This window comes from Emys orbicularis, chromosome 1, assembly GCF_028017835.1.
Source record: "Emys orbicularis isolate rEmyOrb1 chromosome 1, rEmyOrb1.hap1, whole genome shotgun sequence".
Classification (NCBI taxonomy): Eukaryota; Metazoa; Chordata; order Testudines; family Emydidae; genus Emys; species Emys orbicularis.
This window is the reverse complement of record NC_088683.1, coordinates 146,810,972-146,837,857: the sequence shown is the minus strand read 5'-3', so window position 1 is coordinate 146,837,857 and position 26,886 is coordinate 146,810,972. Positions and strand designations below refer to the sequence as shown.

General features: G+C 45.3%; 1 protein-coding gene across 1 annotated transcript in view; it reads left to right on the top strand.

Moving 5' to 3' along the window:
• Window positions 1–931: 931 nt before the first annotated feature.
• LOC135873059 (alpha-2-macroglobulin-like) overlaps window positions 932–26,886 on the top strand; it is a 1,316,454-nt gene continuing 1,290,499 nt past the window's right edge. Inside the window, exons 1-16 of the mRNA XM_065397534.1 lie at window positions 932–1,001; window positions 2,960–3,143; window positions 5,172–5,328; window positions 8,302–8,354; window positions 8,851–8,871; window positions 12,685–12,853; window positions 14,508–14,592; window positions 17,432–17,546; window positions 19,314–19,428; window positions 19,704–19,813; window positions 20,590–20,748; window positions 21,944–22,168; window positions 22,800–22,857; window positions 23,872–24,017; window positions 24,479–24,628; window positions 26,060–26,230. Of these exons, the coding sequence (XP_065253606.1) occupies window positions 934–1,001; window positions 2,960–3,143; window positions 5,172–5,328; window positions 8,302–8,354; window positions 8,851–8,871; window positions 12,685–12,853; window positions 14,508–14,592; window positions 17,432–17,546; window positions 19,314–19,428; window positions 19,704–19,813; window positions 20,590–20,748; window positions 21,944–22,168; window positions 22,800–22,857; window positions 23,872–24,017; window positions 24,479–24,628; window positions 26,060–26,230 (1,986 nt within the window). The 5' untranslated portion in view covers window positions 932–933. The remainder of the gene's footprint in view (window positions 1,002–2,959; window positions 3,144–5,171; window positions 5,329–8,301; window positions 8,355–8,850; window positions 8,872–12,684; window positions 12,854–14,507; window positions 14,593–17,431; window positions 17,547–19,313; window positions 19,429–19,703; window positions 19,814–20,589; window positions 20,749–21,943; window positions 22,169–22,799; window positions 22,858–23,871; window positions 24,018–24,478; window positions 24,629–26,059; window positions 26,231–26,886) is intronic.

The following is a 26,886-nucleotide window of genomic DNA, read 5'->3' as shown; positions in this document are numbered from 1 at the left end:
GTGAGAAGAAGCTAGAAGTATGGATTCAGGGAAAGATCCTTCATCGCTGGACTGTTTGGACTCTTACAGGGAAGTGTACCAGATGCAAAGCAGAGATCCCCAGAAACACAGGCCATGGGCACTAATGCATGTTGGTCCCGTCTATTCTCTGCCTGTGGCACATAATAGTTTAGACCCCTGACGGCTGTAATACTTTGGTGTCATTTCAGTTGTTGGGTTCAGTGTGTGGGGGCTGAGTTGTACTGGTGGCCTGTGATGTACAGAAGATCAGACTAGATGATCTGGTGGTCCCTTTTGACCTTAAACTCTATAAAACACCACAGTTACAAACTCAGTTTGTAGGGCCTTAATAAGTAAATACATGAATAAATGAATGAAGAGTTGCCTTTCTTCCATCCTTATGTGTTTGAGCCTCCTTTAAAAAAAAAAAGAAGGACGTTTGGGATTTTCTTCCCCTTTCTTGTTGAATTTAACCACACCCCTTGTGCATGTTATCATTATCATCCAACATTCCAGGCCTACGACACAGCAGTGTTGTGGGAGCTTTGTGTCCTGATGGAGCACACAACATGTATTGTTGCTGAAGTGCTTAACAAGCTGGAGCACCAAGGAATCTTCAGCCTATTACAGAGAAAATCAGAGAGGCAAGCACAAGTGAAACATCAAGAGAATCAGGAAGTGGCTTGTCTTGTGAAAATGAATTCATTGGCAACACTGGAACTTCCCTAAACTACATTTATGAAGCAACACCAGAAAGGGTGTGAAGAAAGGCATGACAGAGGGAAATTAACCTATGCAAATATTTTCTTTGTCTTTTCATTGGAATATGAGTGAGGAGGAGGAGACAGCCATGGGCATTTTAAAAGCCAGAACATATGCTCTCTCCGTGGGAGAAGTTCCACCTTCAACTTTCCCTCTTCATCTCCGTAGATGATGATGTGGTCAAAGATTTTTCTGAGTGTGCTTGTCTTTCATTTGACTTCTGCAAAGTCTCATGGGCCGTAAGAGATCACATATTATTTGCTTTTACTATATAATATCGTGTTATTTTCCCATCATTTAATTTGTTCTGGGGGCATTGTTGTATGATGCACTAAGACTTTTGTCTCTGGAGATTTGGGTTCAAATTCCAGTTGAAGGTGTGGCTGAAATGAATTTGGTGGATGTTTCAGCGTGTAGAGTGAATCTCTCTCCTTTTCACCAAATTGGTATGAAATCTTATTTGTTTAGTAGAGATCCAGGACTGTAATAACAGGGACTGGTGCAGATGAGGATTGAGGTGCAGCAGCAGAGATTTGGAGGAGGCCTAGGACTAGATAAGCAGACAGCACTGATGGTCAGGAGTAATGTGCATTGGCAGGACTGGGTGAGTGGTAGGACTAGAATAGCAAGGGGCACTGTAGGGGCCTCTCAGAGCTGTGCTGGAGGCTGGTGGTATTATCTGTTGCGTATACTGCACCATAACAGTGCTCAGGGTTTTACAGAGATAGAAGACTTGGGGTAAAATTTTCAAAATCACCTCAGTGATTTAGGAGCCTGTTTCATTTTCCTAAGGGACTTAGGAGCATAACAGCCTGTGAAAGTTCATGGGACTTGGGCTACTAAGCACTTAAGCATTTTTGAAAATTTTACTCCTGGTCTGTTCTCTGAGGATTGTGCAGTCTAAGCCAGGCAAGCTCAGTTAAAGATGAAATCGAGAAAAGAAGTGGGAGGGATGGGTGGGGCCAGGATTACAACAAAAATATGATGTGATTCATTTTAAGTTGCATGTCCAGTTTCTCAGTTCTGACTTTTATTTTAATGACAGAACCAGGGGACAAGGGGGAAGGCTAGCAGCAGAAGCCTAACCAAACAGAGGAGGGGCTTGAAGGGCGAGAGTGAGGATGACCTGGGAGCGGGAGCCTGTTCTAACCATAAGAGGCAGCATTTTTTTTTAAAAAAGCATAATGGCAGGAGACAAAGGGAGAGGAATGAGAAGAGGATAGAGTGTGATAGAAACAAAAGTTGAGTTGGATAATCTCTCCTCCTGGAATAATCAAGCATTGCGTGCCAATACTGAAGTGCATTTCCTGTGTATTATGGCGAATAAGTTGTGACATTTCAGTTTCTTTCTTGATGAAAATGTGCCCAGATCTACCACCACACTTAGCATTAACTAGTACTTTTGTTGATAGTCTCAGAAAATAAGCTCATGGCTGACTAGGCCACAGAAACAGAGCTCTCTACCAGGGGATGATCTGGTGGTTAGGGCACTAGATGGGGACATGGGTTAATTTCCCTAGTCTGCCACAGATTTCCTGTGTGACCTTGGGCAAGTAATTTAGCTTCTCTGTGATTCAGTTCCTCATTTGTAAAATGGGGATAACAGCACTTCCTTCCCTCACAGAGGTGTATAAATCCATTAGACAACATGAGGCACTCAGATACTATGGTGATGAGGGCCAGATAAGTATGATACATACCACCCCTCAAGCTGGTCCCTCCAGTTCAGGTTTGAGGTGAGGGGGTGTGGAGAATCATCTAATAGTGGAATAGCTTGAGGGACAACACATTGTGCTCACTTAGGGCCTGATCCAAAGCCCATTAAACTGGAGTCTTTCCACTGATTTCAACAAGCTTTTGATCAGGATCCCCAGTAGCCACTTAGGGCTAGTCTACACTGGCAACGCTAAAGCGCTGCTGCGGCAGCACTTTAATATGGCTTGTGTAGTCATGTCAGAGCGCTGGGAGAGAGCTCTCCCAGCACTCTAAAAAACCCCACCTCCACGAGGGGCGTAGCTACCAGCACTGGAAACGTCCTGCACTCAAGGGTGTGTTTTTTCACACCCCTGAGCGAGAAAGTTGCAGCGCTGTAAATTGCCAGTGTAGACAAGCCCTAAGTTTTTCTCCAAATGTATGTTGTTGTGGGTCCTCTCCTTTCTGCTGACTGACCTGGCTGTTTGGCTTTGTTTATCTGTAGTCAATATGTCCTGGTGGTCCCTTCGGTGCTGCAGAGCATCTCTCCGCAGAGACTGTGTGTACAGCTGTACAACCTCAGTGAGCCACTGTCCCTGAATGTTCACTTGGAATATCATGACATCAAGACCACGCTGTTTGAGGAATCTGTGACAGAAAATAATTTCTTCCAATGCAGAGAGTTCGAGGTATTTCATATTTTAATTCAACTAAAGAGAGACAAAGGGGGACGCATCCCTCCTGTGGTCCAAACTGATCCTACTCTTGAAGAACAAGAGGAGAAAGGCTCAAGGAGAATGGGGATGGGAAATGAAAAATAAGACACAAGGTATGTCTACACTGGAGCTGGGGGTCCAGTCTGAAGAAGTGAGGTTTTACCCACAAAAGCTTATGCCCAAATAAATCTGTTAGTCTTTAAGGGGCCACCAGACTCCTTGTTGTTTTTGGAGCTGGGGGTGTATGTTTCAGCTCAAGGAGACATACACTAGTTCTGATCAATCTAACACACTAAAAATAGAAGTGTAGCCACAGCAGTACGAGTCGCAGGAGGGTATAGCAGCCCAGAGCACAATCTTGTCTGAACTCCCAGGTACATACTCAAGTGGCTAGGCCCTCCTGCTCTTCACGCAGCTGCAGCTAAACTGCTATTCTTAGCATGCTAGAGCTGGAAATTATACCTCCAGTCTCAGTGTAGATGTACCCAAGACAGACTGCAGGGAAAGGAAAAAAGATTAGAAAACGAGTCTGAAGAAGAAGAAAAATCAATTAGAGTGGGGAGTGAGAGAGAGATCGAGAGAGAGAGAGAGATCAGGGAGTGTGTCAGGGAAAGACATTTCACTTTCCTCCCAGGGTGTAGGCGGATTTGGCTCGATCTAACCCATAACCCAGTTGGAACACACTAGTCTCCTTTCTCATTACAGTGCAGGGCTGTGGCTAAAAGCCATAGAAGAGCCCATGGTTAGGTGATCCCATACACGGCAGGAGAAACACTTCAGAACTTGCTAATAGCCTGACAGCCCTGCACATCAATATTGTCAATACATAGTAGTCCTGCAAGATTAGGAAACATTTATGCTAGCTGTTCTGTGTGTGGATTTGAATTCTGTGGGTTGTCTACAGCCAGGGGACAAAACTAGGACCAATCTATAGCATAGACTGTAAGGGGACATGGAGCTGGAGGTAGGTAGACACACACAGGCTAGCTTTGATTGAGCTAGCACACTAAAAATAGCAGTGAGGCTGCAATGGCACAGGCAACAGCTTGGACTAGGTGCCTGAGTACGATCCCAGCTGAGATTCTAGATCTGTACTTGGGGCAGCTAGCCCCAGGGCCGGTGCAACCCATTAGGCGACCTAGGCGGTCACCTAGGGCAGTAGCATTTGGGGGGCGGCATTTTGGGTCCTTTGGCGGCGACCGCGGTGACCAGATCTTCGGCCGCCCCGGTCGTCGTCGGCATTTAGGCGGAGGGAGCTGGGGAAGGGGGGCGTGGGGAGGGCTGCCTGCAGCAAGTAAGGGGGGGGAGCGGAACGCCCCAGCTCACCTCTGCTCCACCTCCTCCCCTGAGCATGCCGCCCGGCTCTGCTTCTCTCCCTCCCAGGCTTGCGGTGCCAAACGGCTAATTGGCGCCGCAAGCCTGGGAGGCGGGAGAAGTGGAGCAGCGATGGCGTGCTTGGGGAGCAGGCGGAGCAGAGGTGAGCTGGGGCGGGGAGCTGCCACACGGCTCCCCGGGCCGGGGGGAGCTGCCGTGGGGGGGGGGCGCCTCAGGGCGGAGGGAGGGAGCTGCTGTGGGGGGGGACACCTCAGGGCGGAGGGGGGGAGCTGCTGCGGGGGGGGCGCCTTAGGGCAGAGGGTGGGGCAGAGAGCTGCCACAGGGCTCGGGGGGCGGGGGGGGGGGGCAAGGTGGAAGTTTCACCTAGGGCACAAAACATCCTTGCACCCTCCCTGGCTAGCCCCACCCGCTGCTTGTATTGCTGTGGCTACATTATTTTTATTAGAGTAGCTCAATCAAAGCTAATGTGTGTACGTTTGCCAGAGCTGGAAATTAGACCTCCAACTGCAGTGTAGACATACTCTTAGAGTTTGTTTTATTGGCAGACAGACAATCTATCATCAAACTCATCGTGACTCACTTAGGGGTCATCACCCTCACTTGGGAATCCATCACATAGACGGACCCTAAAAGACTTTCTGTCTTGTTTTTTTTGTTCTCTCCCAGGCTCCTCTTGCCACCTCTGACCCTTTGGCTTTCATCACTTTCTCTGCCAAAGGCCACACCGTCCACCTGTCAGAGAGAAGGTCGGTGGCAATTGAGAATGTGGACGGCGTTGTCTTCATCCAGACGGACAAACCCATTTACAAACCTGGACAGACAGGTGAATGGGGGCGGGGGTATGAGTTAATTATTGAACTGGGAGTGTGGATGTCAGGGGGCGGGGGGCTAGGATGGAGTATCATTGCTAAGAAGGAGAAGAACTGGAGCAGGATGTCCATAATCAGTCCCTGGGATGGTCTCTGGCTGCAGCCCCAGGTAGGGATCATCAAAAGACAGCGGGGAAAGTAGCTCATTCATAGAATTTTAATGCATAAATAGCATTTATATGTTCCTAATTGAATGAATTTCCTCTGAGAGATCTTGTGGCTTTCTGGATTTACAGAAATCCATCACTTCAGGAATATCCAGATCTTTTGTTGTTTATGCTTACCTGAGTCTGAGATTCTGATTCAGTCATCATTTCTACAGGGTGTACAGTACAAAAATAAATAAAGAATAAAGACAGTGAGATGTGTTCAGAAGAGAAAATCAATTCTTCTTCCTACTCTATCGTTTCTATCATTGAACACATGGCTGGGTTTTCTTCTACTCTTTTCTTTTTGGGAATGCTCTGATGAAGAGGTGAGTCTTGGAGCATGACCTGAAGACAGCAAGCAGTGAGGGATGGGTTTTTCCTGATTCATTTAGGAAAGGGTTCCTGTGGTGGGGCGATGACTCACCGGCGAGGCACCTCCTGTTGGTTGTCTTGGGAATTAGCTCTTCCAGCCCGGAGCGCCCTCTTCAGGCCGGTGTCTCGCCTGCCTCTGGCCCCCATGTCCCTCCCGGACTCCGGTGCCCCTTTGCCTTGGGGTGCTGCCCCCTGGCAGTGTCTATCCCCACCTTGCCTCAGTGGCTACTGCCAGTCCTCATCTAGCCCCCGCTCACTGGGGCAGACGGTCTGTAAACCACTCATCATCGGCAAGGGGGGTTTGGACCTGCTGCCTTCACCTGCCCTGGGCTCCACCTCTGCAACCCCAATACCCTTCCCGGCCTTTAGCAAGGCCTGCAGCCTGGGGGTTTTCCAGGCTGGAGCTCCCCAGCTCCTCGGGCCTTCCCCCAGCCCTGCTCCACTCTAGGTACCCTGCTCAGCTCCCAGGCAGCCAGGCCCATCTCTCTCCACAGCTAGAGAGAGACTCCTTTACAGCTCCTGGCCCTCAGCCCTCTTATAGGGCTAGCTGTGGCCTGATTGGGGCGTGACCTCAGCTGTGGCTGCTTCCCCCAATCAGCCTAGCTTTTCCCAGCCACAGCCCTCTCCAGGGCTGCTTTTAATCCCTTTTCTGCAGGAGTGGGGCTGCCACCCCACTACATTTCCCGAGCTTTGTGGGTGCTGGAGAGGAAGGATGGTCTACTGGTTAGAGTGCTAGTTCTGGATTTGGAAGATGCAGGTTCAGCTCCCTGCTCTGCAACAGACCTCCCGTGTGACCTTGGGCAGGTCACTCAGTCTAGCTGTGCCTCAGTTCCCCATCAATGGGGATAACAGCACTGCCCTATCTCACAGGGGTGTTGTGAGGATGAATACATTAAAGATTGTAAGGTGCTCTAGTACTATGGTGATTGGGGCCATATAAGTTCCTAAGATAGATAGAGAAGGCCCTGCCAGTCCCTCTACATTTCTACCTGGGCTGTTCTCATGGTGATGAAGTTGCTTCCCTCTTCAGATGCTTCATATTTTCTCGAAAATACCTTTGGAGCAGAAACCTGTGGTGCTTCTTAATACAAGCATCATTTGTTTTGAAAGTTCGGAATAACCTAGTTCAGCCATATTTGAAATATCCAAGCATGATTAACTGCCACGCAGTGTTCTACTCACCGCAGGATGGCGCCTCCTCCTGGCCATTCTGGGGATTAGCTCTGCACAGCTGATACCCCTTCCTGCGGTTGCACTCCATCTCTTCTCTCTCTGTCTGCAGCCTCTCTCTCACTCCAGGAGCAGCTGTTGCCTCTTCGTGTCCTGGCCCTCCCTTTCCAGGGTATCAAAGTCTCTTTTTATCAACAGGCTTGGGCAGTCTTCCCATTCCCTGCCCAGCCAGTACCACTTCCAGTGACTGGTAGGGGATCCCAGGTCCGTGCTCTACTCCGGGTTCCAGCTCAGGGACCCTCTAATCAGCAGCTCAGGTCTGTTTCCTCCTGGACCTTGCTGACTCTTTCCCTGAGCCTTTCCTACCTGTCTGGCTTCCACCCCTTCTGGATTTGCCACCCTCCCAAGCTCTCTCCTTTCAGGATCTAACTGTAGGCTACCTGCCTCTGTAGCCCTTCAGACACACCTCCCTTCTCACAGGGTGTGACTGAAGCCCCTTTCTGCCATCAACTACCAGACCTTATAGAAGCCCTGCCTTTTTTCTCACAGGTGAACTTCCTCCTAATTAGCTCCCTCCACACAGCCTGAATTTCCCTTGTTTCTGCTTGATTGGCTGATTAGGCCTGCCTGGCCTAATTCAGCCCTCTCAGAGCCAGTGTGGGGAGTGCACCCCATCACACTAAGTACAGTTAGTTTGTGATTTTATTTCAATGAAGGGGTTTTCATTGTTGCTGTACATGACAATAAAATACATAGCAAATAAAATGATGCATGATAAACGGTTTGAATAGTCCACAATTGATTTAGGGTGGGAAAGTCAATTATTCTCTCTTCTTCCAAACTTCGAATAATTTTATCTTTAGATTTATCTTTCCACTGCCCCAAGACTTAAGTTCAGGAAGTACAATAAATAATATGTGGGCTAAAATTACCCCTGGTATAATGGAGCAGAAGCTGAGAGTTGAATATGACCATGTGTGTTTACTTTTTAGATATATTTGACCCCAGCTGATTCATGTAGGAAATAATTTAGTTGATTTTTTTTTCACCAGTTAAAATAACATTCAAATAATTTTTCCTTCTCCAAAAACTCAAAAGGCTTCTCTTTAACACTTCAAACTTTCCTTCAATGATGTGTCTGAAGAAACTTAGTTTCAAAACATATCTTAGAAAATGGTATTCTGCTGCTAACATTGTTCATTTGTTTTCTTTCCCCACCACCTCCTTTCTTTTCAGTGATGTTCCGAGTTGTCTCTTTGGATAACAGTTTCAAACCTGTTCAGGAGACGGTGAGTGTGACTGGGAGTCAATATTTTTCAAGGACCTGTTATAGATTCACTTAATCAGACACTATCTCACCTTTATATAGGAAAATGGGCTGAGTAGATCTCCTGATGTCTCTATAGTGAATATACTCCTTGGATTCACATCACTAATCACTGACCCACCTTTATATAGGGGAAAGGGCCTGGGACCTCCCTAGAGAACACAGATCTGAAGCGGGAGAGTCACCTCACCAGTCCCCACACCAAGAGACTGTGGAAATCTGTAAATATTTTAGACAGTCATCTTCACAGACAGGTGACATTAGGGTTGTATCCTTAACCCACTGAACTTCTGGTCACAAGTTGAGATAGGCCTGAACGGAAACCTTGTGCCTTTACTCCAAACTTGTGCACCCAGAAAAGGAGCAGCCACAGTCTTGCCTTATCGTCCGGTTTATTTCTAAATCAGTAACTAATTTCCTTGAATTCTAATCTGTTTTTTGCCCTTTATCTTTTTCAGTATCCCCTGATCATCCTTCAGGTAAGAGGTTCATGGTACTATAAAACATGACTTACTTAGAAGGACAGAGCTCTCAGCTTCCTGAATCAGTGTTTGCTTGAGGAATTGTCACCCTGAAGGCGTATTCCTCCCATGATCCCCATGGGAGATCGGTGCAGATGGAACACGTGCAGAATATGTTTAGAATGAGTGTCAGGCACTGAGCATTTGCAACAAACTGTCAATAAAGGGTCCCAGGAAGGGAAGAAAAAACAATTCCCCTTAATAGGTGCATTAGTACTATCATGTACATGATGCTTCCTGAATAAGCTAGGCCCCTCTATGGTTTTCTTTTATACAAGAAAATCTGATTAGAATCAAAGAAGGGAGCAGGGTTTTTCATTTATATCATGGTGCATTAGCTTCCTCACTATTATAGGGAGGAGCCCTGGTTATAGCAGATGACTGTGAGTCAGAAAATCTAGATTATTTTCCCACTTCTGCCACAGACTCTATGTGTAACCGTGGACTGAATACCAGTGACTCAGTTTTCCCATCTGTAAAGTAGGGAATAATAATAATTGTCTCCTGGGGTTATTTTGAGGCTAAATTTCATTAGTGTTGTAAGGCATTTTGAGTTCCCCAGACGGATGGTGATCTATAACTACAAAATATAATAATAATAATTAATAATGAATATATGTTCCATACACTCTATTATGTTATATAGGAAATAACAACAGGGGCTAGTTCCTTCTCAAAAGTTTTTGGTGAAGAATGTAAACTACAATAGCAAAAACTCATGTATTATTTATTGTTAAAACATAGATACTTATTGTAAACTACAGCATTTAAATCCAACACCTATATCACTGTTTATCCCAGTTAACATACCAGCCTTCCCCACCTCTCCTCACTGACCATTAGGACGGGTGTCATTTTTTGTGCTTTCACAGCCAGGCGTACCGCTCCTCAAAAAGGGATTTCCCAGAGCCATGTTAGCTTCTAAGTTATGTTGATTCTAATGGCAACGGAATAGAGCAGGGTTGAGTAAATGCAAACCAACTTGCAAACACTAGAGGGAGCCAGAGGGAAGGAGTCCACAGAACTGAGGAGTGTAACACAAGTGGTAGTTGTGAGGGGGCTTGAATAATCCAGTTTAAATTTACCTCAGTCAGACTACAGCAGACTGGCTGATGTGATGACATCACTCCCAAGTTTACCATGTATGTATAGGAGTTGTCTTTCCCTGTAAGATCATGTCCTAGAAAGGGCAAATGCAGATAATACATAACTCTTATACAGTGCTTTTCACCTGTGTATTTCAAATTACAGAGGAGGTCAGTGTTAATATCCCCATTGTACAGATGTGGAAACAGGCACTGAGCAGTGAAGTGATTGCACAAAGCCACCCAGCAGGCCAGTGGCAGGGCTGGGAATAAAATCCAGATCTCCTGAGTCCCAGTCCTGTGTTGTTTCAGGTAGATTGGCAGCTTGTGTATCCAATACCCAGTGTAGCCTAATCTGAGGGTAGTTTAGTACACAAACAGTCTAATCCTGGGAAGCAACAGGGGTTCTGAGCACTCAGCATCTATAAGACTGAGTCCTTAGTCACATCCTATATGCTAAACCATCCCCCACCCCCCAGATAGGACCAAGTATAATAAAAAATCCCCCATGCTAACAGATAATGAGGAACGGATCATAGAACAAACAACAACAACAACAACAACAAAAAGGTAGCTTAGATACAAGTGATTATGACTTGATCCAATTTATAATGTGCAAGCAGAATAAAGTCTAGACCAGAAATATGTATACTTAGTGCTTTAATAGGGCCAATTTCAGAAAGCTGAAAACAATTATGAACCAAATAATAATTTGGGAGAAAGTATTTAATAGAAAAATGTGAATGATAAGTGGGAATAATTTAACAACATCTTACTAGATGCTCCAAAAGCCACAATTGATGAAGAAGACCATGCTGGTTAAAAAACTGACCTGATTTAGAAGAGAGAAATGGCAAACAGAGTAAAGGACAATAAGAAGGAATTTTTAAAATATATTGGGCACAAAAACAATCCTAACAATCATATTGGTCCATTACTAGATGGAAATGATAGAATTATCAATAATAATGCAGAAAAGGTGGAAGTGTTCAATAAATATTTCTGTTCCATATTTGGGAAAAAAAGAGATGATATAAGTCTCGTTGTATGACACCACTTTTTCCATTCCACTAATATTTCTTGAGGATGTTAAACAGAAGTTATAAAGTTAGACATTTTTAAATCAGCAGGTCCAGATAACTTGTATTGAAGAGCTTTAAAAGAACTGTCTGGGGATCTTGTCGGATTGTTAAATGTCTTGGAGCACTGGGGAAGTTCCAGAAGACTGGAAGAAAGCTAATGTTCCAATTTTTACAAAGGGTAAAAAGGACAACCTGGGTTATTATAGGCCTGTCAGCCTGACATCAATCCCAAACAAAATTATGTTAGGGGTTAATTGAGTCCCAGATGTTACGGGACTCGATTAATAAAGAATTAAAGGAGGATAGTAAAATTAATGCAAATCAGCATGGGTTTATGGATTATAGATTCTGTCAAATGAACTTGATACTTTTTTGATGAGATTAAAAGTTTGGTTGATAAAGGTAATACTGTTGATGTAATATACTGTTCTTAGAATTCTGTAAGTTGTTTGACTTGGTACCACATAATATTTTGATTATAAAACTAGAACAAAACAAAATTAACATGGCACACATTAAATGCATTAAAAACTGGCTAACTGATAGATCTCAAAATGTAATTGTTAATAGGGAATCGACATCTAGCAGGTATGATTCCAATGACATGGAAGACAGCATAATATCATCACTGATAAAGTTTGCAAATGACACAAAAATTGTGGGAGTGGTAAATAATGAAGATGAAAGGTCACTGAATCAGAGCAATCACGATCACTTGATAAACTGGGCGCAAGCAAACAATATGTGTTTTAATACAGCTAAATGTAAATATATATGTCTAGGATCAAAGAATGTAGGTCATACTTGCAGGACAGGGGACCTGTCCTGGGAAGCAGTGACTCTGATAAAGATTTGGGGATCATGGTGGATAATCAGCTGAACATGAGTTTCCAGTGTGATGCTGTGGCAGTAGAGCTAATGCAATCCTAGGATGCATAAACAGAGGAATCTCGAGTAGGAGTAGAGAGATTATTTTATCTCTGTATTTGGCATTTGTATGACCGCTGCTGGAATACTCTGTTCAGTTCTGGTGCCCGCAATTCAAGAAGGAGGTTAGCAACTGGAGAAAGTTCAGAGAAGAGCATCTAAAATGACTAGAGGATTAGAAATCCTGCCTTTTAGTGTTAGAGTCAAGGAGCTGAACCTATTCAGCTTAACAAAGAGAAGATTCAGAGGTGAGTTGATTACAGTCTATAAGTATCAACACAGGGAACAAATATTTAATAACGGCCTCTTCAATCTAGTAGACAAAGGTTTAACATGATTCAATGGCTGGAAGCTGAAGCTAGATAAATTCAGACTGTAAATAACGTGTAAATTTTTAACCATGTGAGTAATTAACGGTTTGGTCAATTTACCAAAGATCATGGGAGATTCTCCATCACTGGCAATTTTAAAATTAGGATTTGATATTTTTCTATTTTGGGTATTTTGGGAAAGTTCTATGGCCTGTGTTATACAGGAGGTCAGACTAGATGATCACAATGATCCCTTCCAACCTTGGAACCTGCGAATCTATGAAATGTAAAGGAAGGAAGAAAAAAAGTGGAGGGCCTTGAAGAAGATGATAAAAGCATCTGTATTTATCTCCCCACACCTACTAGGACCCCCAGCGCAATCGGATCTTTCAGTGGCTGGATGTAACATCCAAGATTGCCATTGTCCAACTCTCATTCCCGTTAATCCAAGAGCCAATCCTGGGGAGTTATGAAATCATCGTTGAAAAGAAGTCAGGTGACAAAACGTATCATTGGTTCACTGTGGAGGAATATGGTAAGCACCTGCAGTGGATCTCATCTGTACTAGTTAATTATGTCTTATATGGCCAAGTCCCACAGCCTGAGTCTGTGAGGGGCTGTTTGTCAAACACAGGCATGAGGCAGTGCAGACCTTATACACTGTATAACTTGATTTTTCTCATTTAACAACCTGGTTAAGATATGTAAGCCAAGGCATGGAAGCAGGGAGGAGAGACTGAAGCCATGGAGGAGATGGATAAGTGATGGGTATCCTGATAGATACTGAGGAATGTGGCCTACTGATTAGAGCAGAAGGCTGGGAGTCAAAAGGCTGGGTTCTTTTTTTGGCTTTATCACTAAGTTACTGTGTCAAGTCATGTCACCTCCTCGTGCCTCAGTTTCCCCATCTGTACAATGGGAAATAATATTAAGTTAAACCTCATATGACTGTGTGAGGTTGGTATTGCGTGTAAGGCATATACTGTGCTCTAGAAGTTTAAAGCTATTATTAAATAGAACATATTAAATTAGAATATATTATTATTTAATAGAATGATATCTGGCAGCTGTGGTGGACTGCAGGGTAAACAGTGTGGAAGGATACTGTGGGCAGATAGAAAAATAAAAGCTACCAATGCCTGATGATCTCTCTAGTATTTGTCATTTTACATATGGAACAACTCCATTGATTTCTTTTCTTCTTATGAATTTGCCATCCCTCATCTTGACACTGGGACTTTCACCTGTCTCCTGTGAGCTCGTTGGGCAGGGCTTTGACAATCCCAAGCTTCCTGTGTTAGTAGGGAGAGCTCCTTTCCCACCCCCTCCTTCAGAAAACTCTGTTTCCAACTTACTGGGGTGTCCACTTCCCTTGGGACACTATACTCCTAACCTTCATAATGGAGTAGTGCAGGCTACTGGATCAGCACTGCCTTGAAAACCAGGAAATGTTAGTTCTAGTCTCAGGTCTGCCCCTGTCCTGCTGGGTGACCTTGGGCAAGTCACTTTAATCTTTCTGTGCCCCAGTTTCCATACCTGTAAAATGAGGATAGTGACACTGACCTCCTTTGTTAAGTGCTTTGATATCTACAGATGAATATGCTATATAAGTATTATAATAATAGTAATAATACAACTCCTTGTAAAGAAGAATTTTCATACTATTAAACCTAAATTTTCCTTTTCTAAAAACATCATCCCCTTACTCCTAGTTATACCTGTCTGTATCCCTCTAAACCAGGGGTTCTCAAACTTGGGCCGCGGCTTCTTCAGAGTGAGCCCCTGGCGGGCCGCGAGACGCTTTGTTTACCTGAGTGTCCGCAAGTACTGCCACTCGCAGCTCCCACTGGCTGCGGTTTGCCGTTCCCGGCCAATGGGAGCTGTGGGAAGCAGTGGCCCGGCCTGCGCCACTTCTCGCAGCTCCCATTGGCTGGGAATGGCAAACTGCAGCCACTGGGAGCTGCGAGTGGCCGTACCTTCGGGCACTTAGGTAAACAAAGCATCTCACGGCCCGCCAGGGGCTTACCCTGAAGAAGCCACGGCCCAAGCTTGAGAACCCTTGCTCTAAACAATCTCTCTCTTTGGTGTTCATACCCCTCAAATGCTGGTGCAATTAGGTTTTCCTGTTTCTTCTTCCCCCCTCACACCTAAGATGTCTCTTAGCAATGATATTTACCTTGCATTTTCAGTGTTGCCAAAGTTTGAAGTGACGATCAACGCACCAAAGAGGATATCTTTCTTGGATCAAGAACTCAAAGTGAATGTTTGTGCTGTGTGAGTATCAAGTGGGAAAGAGTGTAAATTCATACAAGCAGCAAGGTCTTGTGGATGGAGCACAAGACTGGGAGACAGGAACTCTTGAATTCTAATCCTGACACTGCTAATAATTCACTTTGTGACCTACAGCAAGCCACTTAACCCCTGCATCTGACTTTCACTCTCTGTAACATGATAATAAGATTCACCTGCATTATGCAGCTGGGGCTGTGAGGATAATGTTTGCACAGTAGTTTGAAGACACAAAGCAATATATACGTACTAGGTATTGTTTTTTTATCACTATAGAGACATAGGAAGGGGAGAGAAAGGAAAGAAAGAGGGTAGGAGAGGTACATAGGTTAATAAATTAGGATGTCTAGCATTAAGGTCCCTGTGTACATCACTGTCACGGATCCACAGGATCTGTGCTACACCCCATTTTTAAACAGTCTCTTAGAGAACCCCTTCAGTGTGCACTCGTCCTTCGGGAGAGGCCCTCTGAGACTGAGCCTCTGGGCTCCAGCACTCCTGCTTCACACCGTGAGCTCTGCCCAATGAGTCCAACTGAGACAGACTCCTAGTCAGAGATTTGTACGCTCCAGAGACCAGTGCACCTCAGCAAGTATCTGCAGTGACACCAGGCAGCCTTTTCAACACAGAGTAGGTTTTATTAGGCAACCGGGACAGAGTATCGGAATTCTTTATGTTGGTACAAAGAAATGAAGGCTAAGGCTACGTCTACACGAAAGACCTTACAGCAGCACAGCTGTACCGATGCAGCTGCACTGCTGTCAGATCTCCCGTGTAGCTGCTCTATGCCTACAGGAGAGATCTCTTCCGCCGGTATAATTAAACCACTCCAACGAGCGGCGATAGCTATGTTGGCAGGAGAGTGTCTTCCGCTAATGTAGTGCTGTCCACACCAGCACTTATGTTGGTGAAACTTATGTCACTTATGGGTGTGTTTTTCACACCCCTGAGTGACATAGGTTTTACCAACAAAAGTGCTAGTGCAGACATAGCCTAAGACATAGTCCATCTGGCTAAGCCAGTGCAATTAGCTAGCCAAGCTGCTGTGGAATCCATTTCTGGCTTTGGCTTTCTGTGCCTTTGTAAGTCCCAGGTGAGAGCAGCCCAGCTTCTCCCAAAAATCAACTCTTTATCCCCTGCCTGTCACCTCTCAGTCCTTTGTTCTGAAGCTGGCGAGCTGGCCTCTGCTCAGCTTCCCTGCTGAGAGATGTTGGATGGGGGGGAGACCGCTTTCCTCTTGTTTTTTGAGTGCTAGCTGTCAATGTTCGGAAGGTTTCAGAGTAGCAGCCGTGTTAATCTGTATCAGCAAAAACAACGAGGAGTCCTTGTGGCACCTTAGAGACTAACAAATTTATTTGGGCATAAGCTTTCATGGGCTAAACCCACTTCATCAGATGCATGGAGTGAAAAATACAGTAAGCAGTAATATAAATATTACAGCACATGAAAAGATGGGAGTTGCCTTACCAAGTGGGGGGTCAGTGCTAACAAGGCCAATTCAATTAAGGTGGAAGTGGCCTATTCTCAACAGTTGACAAGAAGGGGTGAATATCAAGAGAGGGAAAATTACTTTTGTAGTGTTAATGAGGCCAATGCAATCAAGGTGGACATCACCCATTTCCAACAGTTGACAAGAAGGTGTGAGTATCAGCAGAGGGAAAATTACTTTTTGTAGTGACCCATCCACTCCCAGTCTTTATTCAGGCCTAATTTGATGGTGTCCAGTTTGCAAATTAATTCCAGTTCTGCAGTTTCTCATTGAAGTCTGTTTTTGAAGTTTTTGTTGTTGAAGAATTACCACTTTTGTGTCTGTTATTGAGTGTCCAGGGAGATTGAAGTGCTCTGGAGGTTTCCATTGTCTTCTCCAATTTTCCGTTGATATGGGTTAGCCTCTGCCAGTCCTTTAATGACCCATACGGTTCATACCAGATGGCTAGGTGACACACACCTCATGTTTCCTGCACTGCTACAATAATAGACTTAACCCTTTAGCCCCCACTGGGTAGCAATGCCATGTACAGGGGGAAACTATGGCACACATCGGATTTATAAAAAGATATTACAGAAAATTCCCATTTCATCACATGCAGGGCCATGATAGAAAAGGGACCCTGGTGGCTCCAGTCAGCACCACTGACTGGTCTGTCAAAGTCTGGTTGGCAGTGCAGTGGGGCTGAGACATGCTTCCTGACTGTCCTGGCTCCGCGCAGCTCCCCGAAGCGGCCAGCATGTCCTTGCGTCCCCTATGCGCAGGGGCGATCAGGGAAGCTCTGCATGCTGCACCGCCCTGAGTGCCCCCCTGCAGCTCCCATTGTCTGGGAATCCTGGCCAATGGGAGCTGTGGGAGTAGTGCCTGCAGGCACAAGCAGCACACAGAGCCACCTGGCCGCCCCCTACTTCACCCTGCCTGAACTCATTTCTAGCCCCACCCTGGAGCCCTCACCCCTTCCCACACCCCAACCCCCTGTCCCTGCCCAGTGGAAGTGAGTGACGGTGGGGGAGAGCAAGTGATGGAGGGAGGGGGGATGGAGTGAGTGGGGGCAGGGCCTCAGAGAAGGGGTGGGGCAGGGGTGATGCAGGGGTATTTGGTTTTATGCGATTAGAAAATTGGTAACCCTAGTCCTGTGTAAGGCAGTAATGACATTTCCATGAAAAACAGGGAATGAGGAGGGAAAGATGTCTGAAGTATGAGTCCAGCAAAACTAGCCTTATCCGGATTTTAGCTTTTAGTCCACATTGTGTTACAGCCTATACTGGTTTCCTGACAGCCCTGGCAACTGTGACCTTGTAAGCTGATTCATTTTTGTGTTTCCTCCTCCTCTAGCTACACCTATGGCCAGCCTGTGCAGGGGAGAGTCCAGCTCAGTGTGTGCAGGAAGCACTATAACGACAAGTGTAACGAGACCCCCAAAGGATTCTGTGAAGCTGTCACTGCACAAGTATGACATGGGCCTGCACTGCTTGCTCTTCTTTTCGTATAAATGTTATCATCCAGGACATTACATGGTGCCTGGAGGCTTTATTGGCTCCCTTTCCTATTTCTTGGGGTGGGACTAGAGGCGCTGTCAGAGGAAGGCATGTTTTTCCCAATATCTCAGTGGCATGGTTGGAGGCCTTTGTATGGGAAGGTTTTTTTAATACACTGTGGATGAACTTGGCCCATTATGTATGGGAGCCACAGAGAGGTGGGTTAGACTGGGAGTGCAGTGACTGGACAGGCAAATGCAATGACTATTGTACATTTGCAGCCTCAGACACTATAGCCTATTTCTCTGAGTGGGGCACTTTAGCCAGGACACTGGGTTTTTTTTCTTCAGCAAAGAGTATGAATCTACAACACCCTATCCCAGGAGTAGGAGTGCTAGTAGCTGAATTGTGTTTTACCAGATTTAACACCAAAAATGTTAGCCTGTTGATTCAAAGAGAAATAATCCCACGTCAGGGAAGAGGGTAGGAGAAAAGTAGTCACCTCTTCTCTTTGATAAACAGATCTTTATTGCTTTTGTTTATGTATTGAAGGCAGCCTGCAAAGGGTATAAACATTGACCTTGTGCCTTTTTGTTTTTTGTTTTATGAACTTTATGATGTGTAAGGAAGGCCAACAAGGTGTGAATTTTTGTTCTTTTTCCCTAAAACATTTTTTCTGCATCTTCTTTCTCTTTCTCTTTTTTTTTAAACTTTAGATATTCAGATTTTATCTGCCCTGGGAGATTCCATCAAGGAAGAGAGAACTAATATAATTCTGTCATTACATGAGTCGAGAGAACGAAACTGAGAGTGGAAGGGATTTGCAGTCAGACTATTAAAACTTTTTGGCCAGATCCTTAACTGTTGTGAATTGTTGTAGTACATTAAAATCAATTGGGTTTACTCACATGCTTTAAAGTTAAGTATGTGCATGAGTACTTTGCTGAATCAGGGCTAGAGTACCCAGCACCTTGCAGGATTGAACTTTTGCTGAGCGAATTAAGGGCTTGTCTACATGGGAAGATATTCCAGAATAGCTATTCCTGATTAACTCTGTGTGGACACCTTTATTCTGGACCAAAGCCTGATCTACACTTAAAGTTAGGTTGACCCAGCTACACTGCTCAGAATGTGAAAAATCCACACTCCTGAGACACATAGTTAAGTCAACCTAACCCCCAGTGTGGACAGAAGAATTCTTCCATCGACCTCTCAGAGAGATAGATTAACTGGGCTAATGCAAGAACCCCTCCCATTACCATAGATAGTGTCCACACCAAAGTGAAACAGCAGTGCAGCTGTGCTGCTGTAGCATTTCAAGTGTAGACAAGCCCTAAGAGTGCCCTACTCCAAATTAGTTTAATTAATTTTAAATTAAACTAATTTAAAATAAGGCCATATTCCAGGATAAGAGTATCTATGCATGGAGTTAATCATGTGTAGGTAAGTCCTAAAATATCACACAAGAAGTATGTTTTGAGAGGGGACCAGAAGACATAGAGGAGCAGGTCAGGGAGGGAGGGGTTTCAGGCAGAAGAAGGCGGAATAGTGGTGAAGGATTGGTTATGGAGCAAGAGAGGAACAATAAGACAAGAGCAAAGAGGTAGGTGAGGGAGATGAGAGCAGGGGTGCTAAGGTCTGAAGAGCTTTATAGACGAGGTCAAAGAAAAGTTGTTTGACCATTCAGAGAACTGGGCTCTTTCCCTATATGCTCACTGGGTGGTCCCTTCACTTTTCAGCTGGGGAAGGATGGCTGCATCACGAAGGTCATCAACACCAAAACATTCAAGCTTTATCATCCCAGGATGTCCTGGTCCCTTGAAGTGGAGGCGATCCTCACAGAGGACGGAACAGGTAACACTGGTGGGAAAGAAGACTAGAATATGGCTGGGGTATGGGCGGGGGTTGCAGGCTGAGTTTGAGAGGCCATTTTGAGAGCTGGTAATCTTTGATGGGAATCTCTGATGGCCAAGCATGAGACTCAGTTCACCATCAAGTACCATTTTATAAGCATAATTATCCCCTCCATGGTGCTGGAGCCTGCATTTGGTCATTCAGTGCAACTTTCTTTAAAACCATATCTTCCCCCCCGCTCTGATTCTTGTCTCTTCTTCTTCACCCTTCTTCAGGCGTGCAGATTATAGGCACTGACTACATTTCCATCTACCAGGCAAGGGAGAGAATGTGGTTTAAGAATATGGACACGTACTACAAAAGGGGAATTCCTTACTATGGAGAGGTAGGATGGCAGAGAGAGAATGTCCTAGGCAAACTCTGAAGTCGCAAAAGTGATCTCTGGGATGCTGTATAGGACCATCCCCCTACTCCCAGTGGCAGGTTCCCTCAGTAACACCACATGGCAATATCCCCTAATGCACAGTTCTCCCATTGCATTAGGGGCTTTCAGAGAAGATGAGGAAACCTGTCTGGGTCATGGAACCTTGCGTTATCATGTGTGTGCGTGGGGCAAGGGTCTGTACTGTCAAAATGACATGAGCCCTGTGGGGACAAGGAAGAAAGAATTTATAATGGGGGGAAGGGTCTTTGTTAAGGCACAAGATCAGTTCCGAGCCCCCTAAGCACTGCAGGTTTCACAAGCTAGTATCCTGCAAAGAACACGACTTTTGCAGCCATTCCATCCTGGCAGGCCCAGCAAGCAAGAGTCTGAGGTCAGGATTTGAACCCTGGTTTATACCTAATCCCATATATAAACCCTTCCATCTCTCCACAGCAGGAATATTCCTCCTGTCTTCCTTTGTCCCTCCTATGAAGCTTCACAGGAAATTTCCTCTCCCTGCCCTTCACAGAACCCACACAAAATACTCTGACCAGTGCATGTGTTTTAAATACACTTGACTATTTGATGACAACACCTGCTGCTATTCACTATAGCCTCCACACATGTTGTCTTCAATACCAAAGGCTTTGAAGCCAACTAACATATTAAGGGGAGTAAGTGGGGCTTTACCTGTCCTGTATGTTTGCTGAACACCTTGGACACCTTTATTTATTCAGATTCAGATGGAAAACGAGGATGGCATCCCTGTTGCAAATGAGACCATCAAGCTACAGCTCAATGAGAAGCATGTGGCTGACTATATCACAAACGAGAATGGCACTGCTCGGTTTTCCATTGACACCTCCGAATACTTTGAGCCCAGTTTTAAGTTGAGAGTAAGTAACTGAGAGAACTAAGGGGAAAGGCTCTATTCCCCCAGACGGTCATCCAGTTGGGGGAGGAGGGAAAAGCAAGCTGGTATTCTGATGGGAAATATTGTTCTGGGTGAGTTGCAATGTGTGGGGAAGTAGCTGGTCCCTCCAGTGACACCTGCATCCATGGGGAGGGTAGTAGAGAAGAAGGAAGGGGGAGATTTTGTTTTTAGAGGAACTCAATGAGCTTGTTTTCATTCGGTCTCCCAGTCCTGATCCAGCAGCAGCCTCAGATGTGGTTATCTAAAAGGATGACATGAGGACAATATTCATCAGAGAAGATGATAATCAACTCGCTTTAATATGATGGTTTCAGCTGTTTGGCTCTATCTCCCCATCGTGTAGCCATCTTCTAATTGTCTCCTCTCCCTGGGCAGAGAGCTCTTCCTTCATTGGGATGAAATCTCCCTTCAATGCCTGTAGCCCACGCTCCCAGCTCCAATCTTTCCAGCTTGCTCTGCAGTTTGGTACTGGCCCCTCCTGTGTGGTTGCTGCCTCCTCTGATTTTGGTGTTGTCCCCAATTTGATTCTGGGTTAGGTTGCACCAAAGAAACTATAAAATGCAAACTTGCAATACAGGGAGCAGAGGTTCTTGCTGGATTTTGTCACTTTGTCTTTCCACATCCAACCTGGATGCACTGACCTCCAAAACCAACTATTTGTTTTGCTGTTGCCTCTCTCTCTCCCTACTGGGCTGCTCCAGAGACACACACATCCCTTGACACATGCTCACTTGGCCCTGGCATGGGGAGAAGAGAGGTAGCAGCAAATCCAGTCTGTCTGGGACTGGTGCAGTGCTAGCTCTGCAGAGTCCCCTAACAGCTAATGCAGCCATAGCCAGCCCCACAAGGATGTCCAGTGACCTCTCTGTCTAGGCACACCAGAGAGGAGTGGACGTGTTAAGGACGCCAGAGGGCTAGCACAGCATGCAGCCTAGCTGGACTGGACTTGCTGTGCAGGAATGTTCATACAAGCTCATACACAAAATATTGGTAGAGCTATTAGACTAAATAGCCTCTAAAGACCATTTCCCACTGCTTTACACAGATTATGATAGAAACAGCTGTGAATAAACATTTGTGCCCCAGCTTCCCTTTGACACTTGAATTTCCTCTTCATGAAATCCTTTGTTTGCTTTTTTCTCTGTGTCTCTTGTCAGGCCACATATGCAATAGATGACTGTAGAGACCTTGTCTGGATGGACACTTACGAACCTGAGACGACCTACTACGTCCAGCGCTTCTACTCCCGCACTAATAGCTTTGTGAAGCTCGAGCAGGTCCCAGAGATGCTGAGCTGTGGCCAGCAGAGGAGGATCATGGTGCACTACATTTTGAACAAAGAGGGATACAAGGATGCCACCAGTGTGAACTTCTACTATATGGTAAATGTTGGGGGGCTGCTCTGCTTCCCTGAAAGCCTCTATGCTTTTAACCTCGGTTGAATATTGATCAAGTCAGAAATATGTAACCTAGACAACTCAGTGGTAAAAAATCAGAACCTAGCCATTGTCTTGTCAATGGGTTCCACCAGGGCTCTGCCCATTTAAACATGGAGCAAATTAAACATCAATCTCTAAAGTCACCCAGGGCACTGTGAGCACCATGAAGTGGAGAGCATAAAATTACCACTAGGGGGACTATTCCTCAGTCCCTTGTGCTGCACAACTGCCATGCAGGAGAGGCCAGGACAAGAGTCTCAGGGGATACTGCAGGGCAGGACTGAGGGGCATCGGCAGAGCTGTGTGGGGAGCCCAGCACTGGAATAGCAGAAGAAGGAGAGGAGCTGCAGGGCAGGACTGAGGGGCATTGATACAGTTGTGTGTGAGCAATGGGGGAAACTAGCACAGGATCTGCCTGCAGCTACGTCCAACTCTCATGAGGCTATCCATCCCTCATTTTCATGAGCACCAAACATTACAATCCTGATCATCACTAAATAATAGATATTTACTAGCCCACTGAAACAAATTTAACTTTTTCCGATCCCATCTCATGGTGTCTTTTTGTCCACAGGTGTTGGCAAAAGGCAAAATTGTTCTGAATGGCCAACAGCAAGTCAGCATCACAGGTGGTAAGTGCTGAGATGTTAGAAAACAAAGATGTGAACTCCAAAGCATAAGTATCTTGAGTGAAATGGGCTAAAATTGAGTACAGCAGCTGGCTGGAATCTCTTTCCATGTGGTGTTAGTTACTAGACCTATCTCCAACATAAGCCACAATCACAGCATTATTAGCACTGGAAGGGGACTTTAGTGCATCATGTGGTCCATCCCCTGGCATCACAGCCAGATTAATCCTGTTGTTCCTCAATTGAATGACTAGCTAGGAGTGATACTTGATGTGAATTTGTCCGTTTCTTTCTCTTTAATTTCTCCTTAAGGGGCATTTGCAGGTTGTTCACTATGACTCCTCTTATTCATAATTTGAAGTATGTGAATGATCACCTAAATCACATGGTATTGTTTCTTATCCCTGATTGGATGACAAACCTGTCTTTAGTAGTTGGTTGTCAACATTAAGTTTGTACATGGTTTACTCCTGGTGTAACAGAAACACCCATGTTGTGTGTTTCTCACCCCATCATCCTCCAGGTGCTGGTGTAATACACTAGTCTAGTGCAAATAAGGCTGTCTTCCTCTAATGATCATAACATCCTGCTACTATACTATCTCAGCCAGCTAAAGGACCTCTCCTTTTGCTCAGGAGGTAGAGTCCTGGGCAATTTGGTGCTGAAGGTCCTGAGTTCAATCTCTGTGGACAGTATTCTCAGTGTGTGCCATGCTTGTAGCACTCACGCGCACATTTTCCTACCCAGAAGTGAAGCTAGTAGAATTCTTCTCCGGCTGCAGCTCACCTCACACTCGGCAAAGTGCCTGGTGCTCAGCATCTTAATGTTGGCATCTGGTATCTCACTGAGGGGAGCAGTTTGAAGTCTGGTGAGAGCTGGGTCTCCCAATAGCCAACTATTCATTTTAAAGAAGCTTTTAACTTATAGGCAAAAATGTTAGCTCATCCACTAAAGCCCTGATTCCTCCTGTCTCTTCTCTTGGCTTTTCCTACTACTGGCTTCATGTTCCTCCTGCAGCTCCTTATGGCACATTCTTCATCCCGCTGACTGGCAGTGAGAAGCTGGCTCCTACTGCCAAGATACTGGTCTACACTGTGCACCCTGGTGGCGAGCTGGTGGCCGATAGCACCAGACTCCAGATTGAGAAGTGCTTAAAGAACAAGGTGAGAGCTCTGCTTTCTTTTCGAGGCCCACCCCAGGTTGCCACAGGCTCAGGGAACCGAGAGAACATGATTCCAGCCCTGCACTCAGGCTTTCCTTCAAGGGCAGAGAGCAAAGAAAGTGCAAACACATCTGAACAAGTGAATACCAATGCTGAAGAATAGCAGGGAGACAGGAGATGCTTATGTGAGGGACATGGATGAATGTTCAAGCAGAGTGAGGACTGCCAGTAAAGCTGGGGAGAGAGAGATGCAGGAATGTTTTGCAGGGCCTTTGAGGTCATGTCTGGCCCTAGAACAGGGACTCTGGGAGATTCTGTTTGATAGTGAAGCCTTTGTCCTGCAGAGAATAGAAGGAGGCAGTGGAGAAGAGTTAGAACCTATTCATCATCTCTCCATGAGATTGACATTTACACATTAAAATGATTCTCCTAAGGGGCTCTGATTTCTCTGCTCAATTCCAGGTCCAGCTGCAGTTCTCCAAGAATCAGGGCCTCCCAGGCTCTAACGTCAGCCTCCACCTTGAGGCTGCCGCCAACTCCTACTGCGCCCTGCGGGCTGTGGATCAGAGTGTCCTGCTCCTGAGACCTGAGCAAGAGCTGTCTGCTGACACTGTAAGCCCTGCCACAAATCCTCTTCTCTCTCTACTCAGAGAAGTGCAGAATATTGTGCTTCTCAAGGGGGTTTATAGCTCAACATGGCAGGGAAGTGCCAAGGAAAAATTCTGAGTTCTGCTTCCTTACTGTGCTTCCAAAGATCCTCCCTCCAGTAGCCACACATTGAGGTATAATAGAATGTAGCTGGAGTATGTACCTCCAGGCACAGAGAAAAAAACTTCAATTGTGCTGTTGCTTAATGCAATATCTTTGTTACTTTTTTGCCACACGTGACTATCTAGTCTCAGTTAATAGGTGGTCTACTGGACACAGAACTAGACAGGAACTCAAGACACCTGAGTTCTATTCCTGACCCTGCCACAGGTCTGCTGGGTGACCTTGGGCAAGTCTCAGTGCCTCTGTCTTCCCATCTGACCTCCCTTTGCAAAGCGCTTTGAGATCTACTGATGAAAAGCACAGTATAAGAGCAAGGTATTACTGTTATTATATGGGAATACCAGAAATCTGCATTGCCAGGGCCACTTAATGCACTTAAAATTGGTATATAGTCTAGGGAAGTAAGTGATTATGTAAAATGTCATCTTATTACTCAAGTAGGCTTCCTGGCTGGGCCTGATCCAACACCTGTAGAAGTCATCTGAATCTTTCAATTAACTTCAGGGGGCTTTGAATCAGGCTCCTTGTGCAGAAACATTCAGGCTCATATCTACTCACCTTAATGAGAAAAATATATTTGCTGATTTTTGCTCCCATGCACTCTGCAGTGCCAGCACAGCTCAGAGAGAAGGTGATGGAGTCTATTCCTTCTTGTGCATCATCACTAGAATTGATTACTAAGTTCCAGCCAGTTACAGTTGTGCGAACCTACTGCAAGCAATGGGATTGCACAGATGTCACCAAGGGCCTGAACTGTTTGTATTATTAATGAGGATGTTCAAGAACGAGACAACCCAAATTTTCCAATTTGAAAAGGAATCTGGAATTGTTGGGAAACCATAAACATGGAGCCCTGGTACCATTTTTACAGAGTCACTTTTCAGAGAACCATACTACAGTAGAGGCGGTTTTCTCATAAAGTTGGAGCATACTTGTACTGTGTACATTGGAGGAGATTTCTGAGGTGGTCTCTTAAAGCAGGTGGTTGCATAATAAGGGTGGTCTCTTCTTCACTGTGTTTTCTCTCTTGTGGTGCTCCAAAGCCGCTGTTAGTCCACTGTGTATTGAGAGGCTGAGCATGTGAGTCTAATACAGCCTGAAGTATCCCAGGACAGTTTTCTTACTGAGCTGGAGCACTTCTTGTACCTCTGTTGAAGGGCAAAGGGTCCAGCTTGGAGTTTGCTCACGCCTGGTAATTGCCAGTGGTGACACAGGATTTTACACCTCTGAGACGTTTCCTTGTGCTCACCTGATTTCATTCCCTCCCACCAGGTATACAATCAGCTCCGTGTGCAAGAGTATTATGGCTATTACTACAACGGGCTCAACCTGGAAGATGACGACAAAGAGCCGTGCATCCCAGTCACAGACACCTTTTTCAATGGCTTATACTATGTGCCTGTGAACGTTACTCATGATGGGGACGTCTATGGTGTTTTCAGGGTATGTCTTCTGAATGTTTCCCCAATGTTGCTGTCCTTGTATTGGCTCCAGAAAAGGTACAGCAGAGGAGGGAAAAGTTGTAGAAGGATTATGTCTCAGATTTTAAAGCCCTGCTCAGGCAATGGCTCTCCACTATTAGGGGGAGGGTGGATTCACTGGAAATGTCTGCCATATCTCAGGGGGTCCTCCGTTCTCCCCCTGCAGTGACTTTTGTTTAGACTGTCCCCTGAATTATGCTCAGTTATATTTATTGTGGTTGAGACCACAGTGTGGTAGCCATTTTCTAAAGAAGACACAATACCTGTTCCTAAGACTGTGCAGTCTCAAAGACAACTGATAACTTCTACTCAGTGTGTAGCAGCTGTCAAAAAGGCTAACAGAATATTAGGAAATTTTGGATAGAAAATAAGACAGAAAATACCATGATGTAACTATATATAAATCCATGATCTGCCCACACCTTGAATACTGTGTCCAGTTCTGGTCACTCCATATCAAAAAGGATATAGTGGAACTGGAAAAGGTTCAGAAAAGGGAGCAAAGATGATCAAGGGTATGGAATGGCTTCTGTCTGAGGAGAGAATAAAAAGATTATGTCTGCTCCACTTAGAAAAGAGATATGATAGAAGTCTATAAAATCATGAATGGTGTGGACA